General features: G+C 50.7%; 1 protein-coding gene across 2 annotated transcripts in view; it reads left to right on the top strand.

Moving 5' to 3' along the window:
* The first annotated feature begins 12383 nt into the window (after positions 1-12383).
* Positions 12384-14509, top strand: part of SUV39H2 (SUV39H2 histone lysine methyltransferase) — a 90433-nt gene continuing 88307 nt past the window's right edge. For both annotated transcript variants that reach the window (XM_075345241.1, XM_075345242.1), the window contains exon 1: positions 12384-12422. In XM_075345241.1, coding sequence (XP_075201356.1) covers positions 12404-12422 — 19 coding nt within the window. In that variant the 5' untranslated portion in view covers positions 12384-12403. The remainder of the gene's footprint in view (positions 12423-14509) is intronic.

Below are 14509 nucleotides of genomic sequence, written 5' to 3'. Positions count from 1 at the left end.
GTTGTGTGATCTCTTGTAAAAGTTAATAAATTGAGGCTAAAGCAACATTTTAGAGTAAATTAGATTTTTTTTCTTCATTTTACTTTGCATTAATTCGTATATAGCATCTGAAGGGTTACAAATTTTCCTGACAGCAGTGTTTAAGTATTTGAGGGGTGTGGTTTTTAAAATGGTATCAGTTTTGGGGAGTTTCCATTACATAGGCCTCTCAAAGTCCACTTAAATCTGAATAGGTTCCTAAAGAAATAGATTTTGAAAATTTCTTGAAAAAAATTAGAAATTGCTGCTAAACTTTTAACCCTTCCAACACCCTAGAAAATAAAATGACGTTGGAAAAATAATGCAGATGTAAAGTAGACCTATGGAAAATAATATTATTTACTGATTATTTTGTACAGCATCACTAATTGGTTTACAGATATAAAAATTTAAAGTTTGAAAATAAACACAAAAAATATTGACCTAAATTTACTACTATTGTAAAGTTCAAAAATAATATGATAATCACTGGGATACGTTGAATCATTCCAGAGTTATTACTACATAAAGTGACATTGACCAGATTTAAAAAAATTTGGCCTGGTAGTTAAGGTCAAAATTGGCACGGTCCCTAAGGGGTTAATATGTAGTGGATCACTCCTGTGTGGACATGCCATAAGGGTTTATTTATATATTCTATCATGTCAGTTTTTACTGCAGTTTCAGAAGTCGTTACAACAAAATTTGATGTCACAACAACATGAGATTGTTACGATTCTCTGAGATTACACTGGATTACTAAATTAAGGACTAAACTTCGGCGTTTGAGTGCCGTAGTTTAATATTTAAATTTGTATGCCCTTTTTGACTTCTGAGCACCAATAATATTTTTCTAGTGAGCCAGACCAATCCTTCATTTACACTGGATTACTGGCTGTCCTAGAATCAGGAAACATCAGTTTGTGGTCAAGGAATCAATCCAAAAAGTAGAAATTGTACAAAATGGAGAACCACCGAAGATACAAAAATGGTTGAGTGTCCATGTCCCCTTCCTGGACACCTCAGGAAACTTTTAGTGATCAGATCTTCAACAATCAGACATCTTTGGAATATATATGTATAAAGGAATAGGATTGGTTCACTGTTCTCCGATCGCATGTTATCCCCACTGCATATAGAGCTATACACATTCATAATTTCAGTCTATAGACTTCTATACTTGTATGGAAACCTCGTTCAAATACATGGAATGTAGATTTCTATGGACTTGGGTGTGGAATCTGTGCCAAAATCCTTGTAAAGCTACATCCACATGTTGAGAATTTGGTGAGGTTTTTTACATCAGCGTTTGTAAGACAAAACCTGGAGTGGAACAATCAGAGAAAAGTAAAATAGAAACTCGTCACCACTTCTGTATTTTTTATCCACTCCTGGTTTTGGCTTACAAATACCTAGGTGAAAAACTCACCAAATACTCAGTGTACATGGTCTTAGACCTCATTCAGACGCCAGTGAGTCACGTAAGTGTTCTGTGTTTTTCATGCGTAAAACACTTAAAAAAAAATACACATATTTGGTATCGCTGCATTAAGCAAAATATAAAATCAATTAATCTGATCTGTATATGGCGTGGCAAGAAGAAAATGCCAAATACCAAAATTACTTTTTGGGTCAATGCAAGTGTGGTGCCCCTGAGGCTTCCGTTGCCACAGAGGTGCTGCACCTCATCCAGAGGTGTGGTATCCCATCCTAGGGTAAGGAAGGGGTCATTCACCGGTTCACACGACATACACACACAGACTCATCACAACATTCCACTAAACCGTGGTTAGGGCCTAGTGCAGCTGGATTTTTATAGTGGCTAGCACCATCCCCAAAGCCAGTCTGGGGGTGGAGCTTAGTGGGTGAGGTGTCTGAGGTGAGTGGGCGGGAAGACAGTTGACAGCTGTCAGTTAGAGGTTAACAGTCAAGTGGGGTGGTGAGGAGGCCACCGTAACGTAGAGAAGCGGGGGTCCTGCTCGTCCCGGGTGACACAGAAGAAGGGATCCTAGAGATACAGGAGTGTGGGAGGCAGCCATGGGCTTGCTCCACAGAACACCAGCTGGAAGGATCTGGCCAGAAAAAGGGGTCCCTAGACTAAAAGAAAACTAACGCACTCTTTAGTAACACCGGGGACCTGAGTGGCTACAAGCATCCAGGGCTGAAAATCAGCACACGAATCTGCTGGAAGTGGGCCACAGAGGATCAGGGAGCCAAGCAGGCAGAAAACCCATTGAAGGTCCGTGGCCCCTGGCTCAGGGCACTGTGTGCGGAAGCGCGGGACAGGAGGGCGAGAGTCAGCGCAGTAGAGGCGACCAGGAAAGGCACATCTGAGGGGTGCACCGGTATTGACCCTTGAGCTGCCCGGGATCGGCAGGAGGCCATCACGGTGGATCCCAGCATTCTGCGGGTGATTGCCGGCTTACTGTACACCTGTGGAACTGGTACCGTGAGTAAAGACTTTGACTGCAACCCCCAGTGTCGTCTACGTCCTTCCCGTGTCACCTCATGATCCCCGGGCCTCAAGCTCTACCTTTGGGGAGCAATATCACCTCAGCTGCGCCATCAACATCTGCCCTGGGGAATACACAGCGCAGCGGCGGCCCACATAGCTGCAGTACCGCAGGCGTCACAAACCTTTACTTTTAACTACAACTCCCATCATAATCATCATCCCTTTATTATTGAAAGACACCGCCAGGGTCACGGAATTGGGCCACGCCGCCACGACATCAGTGGACTAGTCTGACCCAGTAACGAATACCCCACAACCCTGGACGTGTCACAACATTTGTTTAAAATGCAATAATAAGCAATCAAAACAGAGCATTTACACAAAAATGGTATAATTAAAAACGTCAGCTCAAGACAAAAATACGTAATTACTTACCGGTAATGTGTTTTTTCTGAACCCATGACGGCACCACGAGAGAGGATCTGCCCATTCAAGACAGGAAACTTTCAGGTTAAAAAGGGGCGGTCCTCTCGCCGCCTCAGTTTGATTACAGAGCATGAGAGGACCTCCGAAAAAAACAACAGGTTAGTATAAAGCCACCACCAGAAAAAATTGTGGAAGAAGGAAGAAAGGTAGGTGAACCAACCAACAATCCCCAGTGCAGGGTGGGAATATAAGGGTGCCGTCATGGGTTCGGAACAAACACATTACCGGTAAGTAATTACGTATTTTTCCCTCACCCTATGACGGCACCACGAGAGAATTACAGCGAAAGAAAAAATCAGGGCGGGACCACAGCCTGTAGAACACGTCTCCCAAAGGTGAGGTCGGAGAAGGAAAGATCCAATCTATAATGCTTATAAAAGGTCGAGGTTGATGACCATGTGGCAGCTTTACAAATTTGAGCAATGGAAACATCCGCCCGTTCCGCCCAAGAAGATGCTACAGCCCGCGTGGAATGTGCCTTCAGACCCACCGGAACGCCCGCACCCCTAGCCGTGTAAGCTAGTGTAATGGCGTCCCTAATCCACCTGGCCAGCGTGGATTTGGAACACTTAACCCCCTTTTGAGGCCCCTGGAAAGAGACAGAGACTTGTCCTTCCTCCAGGAACTGGTGACAAGAAGATACTGGAGGAGACAACGACGGACATCCAGACAATGCCAACGCCATTCCTCCGCACGAGTCAGGTTAGTGCAAAAGGATGGCAGCACAATCTCCTTAGACGTATGAAACCGAGAAACCACCTTGGGGAGGTACGCAGGGTCAGGGCGCAACACTACCCTATCGTCCAGTATTTGAGTGTAAGGAGGGTCAATAGAAAGGGCCTGAATGTCGCTAATCCTACGGGCCGAGGTGAGGGCTACCAGGAGGACCGTCTTAAAGGAAAGACATTTTACAGGTATGGAGTCAAGGGGCTCGAACGGAGGATCCGTCAGGGTCGCCAAAACCAGGTTAAGGTCCCAAGGGGGGAGGGAGACTACCCGTTGAGGACGCTGGCGCGAACTAGCCCTGATAAACCGAGCCACCCAAGGGTTCCCCGCGAGATCATAATTGTAGAGTGCTGCTAACGCAGAGATCTGGACCTTGAGTGTGCTAACCGCCAATCCCTTGTCCAACCCACACTGCAGGAATTCCAGGATGGGACCGATGGGAACCTCCCTGGTCACACTAGCACCTGAGGAAGATAATAACTTCCTCCAAGTCCTACAGTAGATCTTGGTCGTCACTGGTTTTCTACAACCTAACAGCGTGGAAACTAAATTGGGGTAAAACCCTTTACTGATCAGTAACGCCCTCTCAAATTCCACGCCGCCAGGTGCAATTTGACTGTCGGAGGATGGCATACTGGTCCCTGGGACAGGAGATTCGGAAGTTCTGGGAGGACCCACGGGTCGGTCAGGGACATCCGAACCAGCCAAAAAAAAACATGGTCGCTTTGGCCAGAAGGGAGCAATCAGAAGCACTCTGGCCCCGTCGTCCCTGATTTTCTTCAGGACCGAGGGGAGAAGTACCAGCGGGGGGAACGCACACGCCAGGGAAAAGTCCCAGGGGATTGACAGGGCGTCCACAGCATACGGACGTTCCTTTGGATTGAGAGCAGAACTGAGGAACCTTCCTGTTCCGTTTGGTGGAGAAAAGGTCGATGACTGGAACCCCCCACCTGGCCGTGATGGGGGCGAAGACTGACGGGTTGAGTGCCCACTCCCCCTCGCGCAGACGAGTGCGACTCAGAAAATCCACCGCGAGGTTGTCTTTCCCCCTGATGTGAACAGCAGTGAAGGACAGAAGGTGAGTTTCTGCTAGGGACAGAATCCTGTCGGCTATCAACATAAGGGACCTGGACCTTGTGCCCCACATCAGACCTTGTGCTGATGGTTCAGGTAAGCCACCGTCACCTGATTGTCCGACAACACCCGGGTATGGTGACTGGTCAGTGAAGGGAGAAGTCCAGTCAGTGCCCGTTCCACGGCCAACAGCTCTCTGATATTGGAGGAGGAAGCTGCCTTCCTGGGCGACCAGAGACCTTGAATCGGACGGCCCAGCAGGTGAGCCCCCCATCCGGACACACTGACATCCGTAGTCACAATTCGGGACACCGGGACAGACCACGGGACTCCCCTTTGCAGGTGCGCAGGAACCAGCCACCAGTGCAGGGAGGCGATGGAGCTGGAGCTCAGTGTAATCCGATTGTTCAGTTTGTCCCCCAGAAACGACTGATGCTCCAGAATGTCCCACTGGAGGGCCCTGGTATGTCCTTGAGCCCATAAAACTGCGGGGAGAGTAGAGGTCAGGGAGCCCAGAAGAGACATAGCCCGTCGTAGAGACATGTGCGGAACCGCCACCGCCTGCTGCACCAGAGTGTAAATCTTTTCCACTTTGGAAGGTGGGAGACGACATTCTTGTAGGAGAGAGTCCAAAGTAAGTCCCAAAAAGACTTGCACCGAGGCTGGAAGCAACCTTAATTTCTCCCTGTTCAAAATCCAGCCTAGACCTTCCAGCTTTGAGCAGACAGTCTGAAGGACGGCAGTACAATGGTTCGCTGAATCCCCCACCACGAGGAAGTCGTCGAGATACGGGATAATGAGAATTCTGTCTTCCCACAGGTGGGCAGTGATTTCCAGGATGAGCTTCGTGAAGATTCGGGGCGCAATTGCCAGGCCAAATGGTAAGGCCCTGAACTGCAGATGACGCACCGACCCGTCGACCATCACCGCCACCCTGAGATATTTCTGGAAGGGAGGAGCGATGGGAACATGATAATACGCGTCCTTCAGATCCAGGACAGCCATATGACAATTCGGGTAGAGAGACTTGATCGTGGACTTCATCGATTCCATCTTGAAGGACAAGATGTGCAGGTGGCTGTTCAGACCTTTGAGGTTTATGATGACCCGAAAGGAGCTGTCCGGTTTCCCGACCAGAAAAAGAGGGGAGTAGAACCCCTCTCCCCTTTCCGCCAATAGGACATCTGTCAGGACCGCCCGGCGCAATAGGGACTTCACTTCCCCCTCCAAGGCATGTTGTTCGCTCGGAGACGTCCTCGGGGATGTCTGGAGAAAGCGCCTGGGAGGAACACTGCGGAATGGAAACGTCAGACCTGATCGGATGATATTGAGAATCCATGGACTCGAAGAAATACGTTCCCAGGCTGGAAGAAAGTAGGTCAATCTCACCCCCACCTGGGGAAGGGAGTCATTGGGAAGACTTCTTGGATTGGGAAGGGCCCTTGAACAAGAAACCCTTATCTTCCTTCTTGCAATCTGACCAGGCACTTCTATTCCTGGGGGTGAACTTATGGGTGAACTGCTTCTTACGAAAGGATCGCTTGAAGGAGGGAAAGGACGCGACCGGAAAATTCCTTTTTCTGTCCCCAGCCTTTTCAAAAACATCGTCTAGAACCGAGCCGAAAAGGAACTCGCCCTGACAGGGAATGGAACACAGCTTAGACTTAACCTGTAGATCCCCGGACAACATTTCAACCATAAAGCTCGACGAGCCGCATTAGAAAGGGCTGCAGTCTTAGCAGCTAGTCGAGTGGAATCTGCCGATGCATCTGAGATGAAAGCCGCTGCTCCCTGCAGCCTGGGCAGAGAAGAAATAATCTCGTCCCGAGGAACCTTGGCCCTCAGCTTCTCCTCCAATTCGGACAACCACATCGCCAGAGATCGTGCCGTACAAGTAGCTGTAATGGCAGGCCGGAGAGCACCTGCAGAGGACTCCCATGCGGTTTTAAGGAAGACATCCGCCTTCCGATCCATAGGGTCCTTTAAGGATCCCATATCCTCGAAGGGAATGGAAAACCTTTTTGATGCCTTAGCCACTGCCACATCCAATTTGGGTGCCCTATCCCAGTGGGAACAGGTAGCGACCTCAAAGGGATACTTGCGCTTGAAGCCGCCTGGAAGAGAACCCCGCTTATCCGGCTTCTTCCATTCCCTGGAGATCAACGCCTGTATCTTGTCCACCACCGGGAAGGTCCTGCGCTTTCTATGCTCCAGACCCTTAAACATGACATCCTGGACTGAAGGCTGCAATTTCTCTTCAGTAATGCCCATAGTGTCCCTGACAGCTTTAATCAATTTGCTCGTGCCTGCTACAGGGAAACATTGGTGGACGTCAGCCTCACTGTCAGAGGAAGAGGATGCAGAACCAGAAGACCCACACTCTCCCTCAGATCGACTGGATGGCGAAGCCGGGGAGGCCTGTCTATGCCGCTTACGGGGAGGTTCTTTCAGGGACTGCAGAGAACTCTGAACTTCGGACCGGATGATGGCACGAAGATCACTAGCAAACCCATGAGTCTCATCTGAAATGGTCTGCTGGATACAGTCTTTGCAGAGCCGTTTGGACCAGGACGGAGTCAGTTGCTGGGCACAGAGGGCTCATTCCCTGTTATTCGATTTGGCAGTACACTTCCGCGGTTTTTTAACCTACGCATGACAGGGACGGAGGGGAGACACAACACCAGGAAAAACAATAAACAACAGGTACACATGCCCGAAGATCACTCACCCACTAGGAGATGAAGGGTCGGTACGGTTCTGAGGAAGGAGCTTTCATCAAGTCTTCCCTCTGGAGGCGCCTAGGGAGGAGGACTCACGCACCAAGTGCCGGTCCCCCTCACGGTGCCCATCCTCCTAAGGCCTTATTGCAATGGCAACAAACACCTCGGTAATGCAGGAGGACTGGAGCACGTTCCCCAGTTCAGAGCTCCATTTTTAAACTCAGCGCTGGAGCACTGGAGTACGCCCCCCCCCCCCGCGCCTCCGGACCCACTTCCGGGTTCTGATGTCGCCGCCGACGTCAGCGCATGTTCGGTGTGGCTGCCGCACATGCGCAAGCCCGCACACTCAAGACACGCCCCCAAGATGGCGGCGGCGTGCAGCACACGCGGCCGCGAGCAGCCCCGCCGCCCAGGAAGGACCGGCAGGCTGCTGTACTTACCTGCTGCTCGATGCACTGCACCCGCTCATGGACGCAACCCCCGGGGGTCCGCCATGGCGCCTCCAGGCACCCGAACGGGACAAGGCAGGACCCGTGCCACCGCCAGAACCGCCCGTCGGGACCGGGTAAGTCTTGCTAGAAGATCCACGGCCCTCCAGGGCCGCATCCTGAGGTATCCGTCCAGGACAGAAAACCAAACTGAGGCGGCGAGAGGACCGCCCCTTTTTAACCTGAAGGTTTCCTGTCCTGGATGGGCAGATCCTCTCTCGTGGAGCCGTCATAGGGTGAGGGAAAAAATAAGCCGTCACTGAGACCCAGATCCCGAAAAATGAGAACGCTACGAGTCTTGCACAATGGCCGCAAAAGTGCTATTCTTTTTTTGGGTAAACTTCTGATTTTTTTTTTCACCACTTAGATAAAAGTAAAAATAGACTTTTGGTATCTACGAACTCATACCGACATGAGGCATCATAATGACATGTCAGTTTTACCATATTGTGAACAGGGTGAATAAAATACCCCAAAACCATTGTGGAATTTCACTTTTTTCACTATTTCTCTGCATTTGGAATTTTTTTTCCTATTTTCCAGGAAAATATATGGTAAAACTAAAGGTTTCAATCAAAAGTATAACTCGTTCTGCAAAAAATAAGCCATCTTATGGCAATATTGATGGAAAAATAAAGTTATGGCTCTCGGAAGAAGGGGAGGAAAAAACGAAAATTAAAACCGCCCGGGGTGAAGGGGTTAAAAAAGTGTTTCTGTGCCGAGATAATCTTATAAATGTCCAAATCCACAAAGGGAGAAAAGAAATGGTGGCACTCACCCTTAGTAGAAATCTTTTTATTTCATCAAAAATTTAAAAACATATACAGGAGGAGGATACGGCTATCACGCAAGTTTTTCACGGACGTGTCAAAGGTGCGTAATGCCCTCGGTGTGCCGTGTGTATGGCACACGTGTGTTCTCCGGGTGTTATCCGTGATGACACACGGAGAACGGGAACTTTCTACTCACCTGTCCCTGGCGTCGGTGTCTGTGGTGCTGATCTTCGGTCTCCCGCCCTGCCGACTCCCCGCAGCTGCTGCTTCCGGCCCGCAGTGAAGTGAATATTCAATGAGCATAATGAGCGGCAGTCGGAAGCAAGTGACAGCAGCGGCAGAGACAGGAGGGCTGGAGAAGGTGAGTACAGGTTTTGTTTTTTTTCTCGCAGATACATGTGTTTTCTCCGGCGCGTGTCACACGGAACACCTCCGTGTGTGTTATGTGTGACCCGTTTGCGTTCCGTGTGACACCCGTGATGCCGGAGAAAACATGGACATGTCTATGTGTGGAGCACACGGCACACGTACACACGGTCCATGGCAAAATACGCACGTGAACGCAGACTCATTGATTTTAATGGGTCTACGTGTTACCCGTGTCTCCGGTACGTGAGAAATATGACCATACACATAAGTGAGGAACGGACGTATGAAAGAGGCCTAAGATGCAGGGCACGCCAAAACGACGGTGACTGTTTCGTGTACCTAAGCACTTTGTTGGGTCCTGTGTTTGGAATTGGTGCTGGACCTTCATCTCCTTTGTGAATCGTATAAACGTGCCCCTTCTATGTACTGTGTAATGGCCGTGTCTGACCGTACAGTGACACGGTCTGATCATACCACAGCTCCTGGGCAGGGGAGGAAGTAAGACAGTACACAGATCTTACAGCATAGGATCGCAAATTATTCTTTGATGTAAAACTTTTTAACAACAGACAGGGAAATGCTTTACCTCACAAAAGGAATCAGATACGATCTCGTGCTGTGCTATCTGTATACTCCTGCTTCCTCTCAAGTCCAGGAACTGTGTATGATCAGACCATGTTGGCTTTAGCAAAAACTTCATTGTGAACACAGTCTCGGGCCTTTTTGCGTGCTTTTACGGTGGTCACAAGCATCTGGTTTTCAAGAATCACTCTTGTCATATTGCACTCCTGAAGGTTTTTTTTTTTAGCATCTTTTGTTTCGTGAGCATTTTTCTAAGGTTTTTTCCTCATGCATTTTTTTTTAATTTACGTTTTATCAGCATGTATTTGATTGTATTTTCATTTGGATTTTATGGAGGTTTTCTTTTTTTTTTTTTTAATCCATTAAACAATGGAGACACTAGTGTTTTTGAAGCAAAAATGCTCAGATATGATGCCAAATTGCCTGATATTTATTGCAAAGTATGGAGCGTCTTCCTAGCAGAAACCGCCTGAGGAACGGACAGACTTCACCACTTGGCATTTTGAAAGCCTGAAGTGAAGCTCAGAAGACGCACAACATATAAACAAGTCAATACAAATTGGACCATAGGACCATTCTTTTGAGTGCTTTATTAGCGGTTTTCGCGTTTTTTTATGCATTTTTTTTTTAAATCAGACTGGCTCAATACATGTCAGAAAAAGACACAATGTGAACTTGGTGCTAGATGTATAAACGTTTCCGTCATAATCTAGTTATCCATTGTGTTGCACTCTCAGTGAAGTTGCAGGGGCATGTACAGTACTGAGGGGCAAGTGATGTATTAGGCGAGCAGCAGCTGCGGCACTGGCAGTCTCCACACACAGTACTGAGGGGCCCGTAGTGTATGAAAGGCCAGCCCAGGTACTGCGGCACTGGCAACCCCACACAGAGTACTGAGGGGCCCGTGCTGTATGAGAGAGGCCAGCCCAGGAACTGCGGCACTGCAGCCTCCACACAGAGTACTGAGGGGCCCGTGCTGTATGAGAGAGGCCAGCCCAGGAACTGCGGCACTGCAGCCTCCACACAGAGTACTGAGGGGCCCGTGCTGTATGAGAGAGGCCAGCCCAGGAACTGCGGCACTGCAGCCTCCACACAGAGTACTGAGGGGCCCGTGCTGTATGAGAGAGGCCAGCCCAGGAACTGCGGAACTGCAGCCTCCACACAGAGTACTGAGGGGCCCGTGCTGTATGAGAGAGGCCAGCCCAGGAACTGCGGAACTGCAGCCTCCACACAGCGTACTGAGGGGCCCGTGGTGTATGAGAGAGGCCAGCCCAGGAACTGCGGAACTGCAGCCTCCACACAGAGTACTGAGGGGCCCGTGCTGTATGAGAGAGGCCAGCCCAGGAACTGCAGCCTCCACACAGAGTACTGAGGGGCCCGTGCTGTATGAGAGAGGCCAGCCCAGGAACTGCGGACCTGCAGCCTCCACACAGCGTACTGAGGGGCCCGTGCTGTATGAGAGAGGCCAGCCCAGGAACTGCAGCCTCCACACAGAGTACTGAGGGGCCCGTGCTGTATGAGAGGCCAGCCCAGGAACTGCAGTACTGCAGCCTCCACACAGAGTACTGAGGGGCCGTACTGTATGAGAGGCCAGCCCAGGAACTGCAGCCTCCACACAGAGTACTGAGGGGCCGTACTGTATGAGAGGCCAGCCCAGGAACTGCGGAACTGCAGCCTCCACACAGAGTACTGAGGGGCCCGTGCTGTATGAGAGAGGCCAGCCCAGGAACTGCAGCCTCCACACAGCGTACTGAGGGGCCCGTGGTGTATGAGAGAGGCCAGCCCAGGAACTGCAGCCTCCACACAGCGTACTGAGGGGCCCGTGCTGTATGAGAGAGGCCAGCCCAGGAACTGCAGCCTCCACACAGCGTACTGAGGGGCCCGTGCTGTATGAGAGAGGCCAGCCCAGGAACTGCGGAACTGCAGCCTCCACACAGAGTACTGAGGGGCCCGTGCTGTATGAGAGAGGCCAGCCCAGGAACTGCAGCCTCCACACAGCGTACTGAGGGGCCCGTGCTGTATGAGAGAGGCCAGCCCAGGAACTGCAGCCTCCACACAGCGTACTGAGGGGCCCGTGCTGTATGAGAGAGGCCAGCCCAGGAACTGCGGAACTGCAGCCTCCACACAGAGTACTGAGGGGCCCGTGCTGTATGAGAGAGGCCAGCCCAGGAACTGCAGCCTCCACACAGAGTACTGAGGGGCCCGTGCTGTATGAGAGGCCAGCCCAGGAACTGCAGCCTCCACACAGAGTACTGAGGGGCCGTACTTTATGAGAGGCCAGCCCAGGAACTGCAGCACTGGCAGTTTCCACACACAGTACTCGGGGCCCGTGTTGTATGAGGCGAGCAGCAGCTGCGGCACACAGAACTAAGGGACCCCTGCTGCACTTGAGAGGCCAGCCCGGGAGCTGCGGCACTACAGTCTCCTCCACACAGTACTGAGGGGCCCGTGCTGAGAGAGAGGCCAGCCCACTGAGCCCAGGACCTGCGGCACTGTACAGCCTCCTCTGTGTTCTACGTGACTGTATGATGACAACAGGAAACTATATTGGCGGCAACAGTTTGTTCGAGTTAACCGCTCTGGAGAAAGAGCCCGCCCCCTGGTGACGTGTGAGTTGTGAAGGCTGCGGTGATTGGCTGGAGTGGGCGGGCTGTGTGCAGAGTATGGGGGCGCTGTGACGTCACGAGGAGATGTGATTGGCGGCGGCACAAGATGGCCGCTACGCGTGGAGGTGAGTGGCGCAGCGGCGATTCGCGATTTCTGTGATGACATAGACGCGCGGGATACAAACTGGAAAACATGAGTAACAGCGTGTGCGGCGGCCGGAGAGACGCTGGCCGGCCATAGGGGCTGCACCGCTGCTGTGCCCAGCGAATGAGTCTTCAGGGTCTCTGCCGCCCGGCGGTGTGTTGGGCAGGCATCGGCTGCACGGTTATGACAGTGCTCACGTTGTGGGGCAGCTTGGCTCGGGTGGTGCGGCCGAGGCGTCTACATACTGGGAAAGAGCCCGCACGTGCGGGGAGGCTGCACAGCTGTGAGGGCAGCGGCTGACAGGCGCCTGGCATGGACCCGAGGTCACACCATCGCCTGGTGGAAAACCTGTCGGTGTAACCCAAAGCACACAGATCCTTTCACTTTCATAACTTCTGATTGGTTACTTTGGGCAATGGAGCAGTGGTTGGGATCCGTAAACAGCAGTTATATAACCTGGCCTTCCTTCACCCTACCTGCTGCTGCCAATTTTCATTTTTCCCACTTTTATTTTTCCTCCCAGATTATATATTGGGGAAAGAGCTGGGACTGTCGCATCTAATGGATGTGACAATCTTGGGGGGCTGCAAGCTGCTATTTTTAAGCTGGGGGGGCCTGGCTATGTGGTGGTGTGTGTGTGTATGCCATGGATGTATACTCACCTGTCCCCGCTGCTGTCCGTGGTGCTCTCCGTCTCTGCTGCATCCGGCTCCCGCTGCCTGTCACCTCTGCAGCTACTTCCGGGTCGGCTCTGGCTGCATTCATGAATATGCATGCCATAATGAGCCGGCCAGGAAGCTGCAGACTGCAGAGGTTGCACAGAGCGTCGCTGGAGCCAGGTGAGTTGAAAATGTTTTTTATTTTCAATGTGCGTGTTTTTCTGGTACGTGTTTCACGGATCACCCCATAGTGTGGTCCGTGAGACAGTGATGCCAGAAAAAAATGGACTTGTCTCCGTGCGACAATCACGGGCATGCGTGTACGCCGTACAGAGACACGGTCTGTGACAAATCACTGCTGAGTGCGCAGACTCATTGATTATAATGGGCCTGCATATGTCAGTGATTCTGCTACGTATAAAAAAAAGCACTGTCCGGAAAAAAAAACCGCATCGCGCCGCATCCAGCCGATGCGTCGCGATTTGCTATGCATGCCTATGGACGCCGCATGCGGCGTCATGTGGCAAACACCGCATCCGGCCGCCGCATACGTTTTTTTCCACTGCGCATGCTCAGTAGCGTGCCGCAAGCGGCAAAAACCGGACGGGCCGCATGTCAAAAACTTATGCAAAGGATGCGGTTTTGTCGCCCCATCCGTTGCATAGGTTTTAGAGCCGGATTGGCTGGCTCTGCTAAAACCGAATGTGTGAAAGCAGCCTTATCTGCAAGTCTGAACATCACTAGTCACAATGTTGAGACGACAGTACTCTGCAGGTTGCATCAACATATTAGTGCAGCAGGGGGTGAGTATTAGGCCCTGTGCGCATGCTGTGGTTTTTACCGCTGTTTTGCTGCAGAAAATGTTCATAACCTTGCTGCATGTTTTCTGCAGCAAAAAGAATTGCATGTCACTTCTTTTCCACAGGTACTTGCGGTTTAGGCCATAGATAATGGTCAAAAACCGCAGGGAACAACCCGCGGTAAACCCGCATACGGTTTTCGGGTGCGGTTTGCTGCGGTTTATTACCGCAGGTGTGATAATCTTTCAGAGGGACCGGAATTTTCTTAAGAAAATTCAATTTTCTCGTGCGCACAGGGCTTAAACCTCCTATTGTGTGCAGCATTTGCATGAATGCAATACATGGGTGTAGTCATTAGTGTACATGGTAATGCGATTGTACCACGTTTTACCTACACACATGGATTAACAGAATGTAAGAAAAGTATTACCCATTGGTGGTAGCACACTATTAGCCCCTTCACACGTTTCATGTTGATCGCTTCCTCAGGGGTTGTGACCACATCCATAAAGCTTCCACTTTAGGCTGGAATCACACTTGCGAGTGTAAAATCGGTCAGATTCTCATGCTGGAAAGTCAGACAATTTTAGTTCACTTTTCATCAGTGT

Source organism: Anomaloglossus baeobatrachus, chromosome 4, assembly GCF_048569485.1.
Source record: "Anomaloglossus baeobatrachus isolate aAnoBae1 chromosome 4, aAnoBae1.hap1, whole genome shotgun sequence".
Lineage (NCBI taxonomy): Eukaryota > Metazoa > Chordata > Amphibia > Anura > Aromobatidae > Anomaloglossus > Anomaloglossus baeobatrachus.
This window is presented reverse-complemented; position numbering and strand designations above follow the sequence as displayed.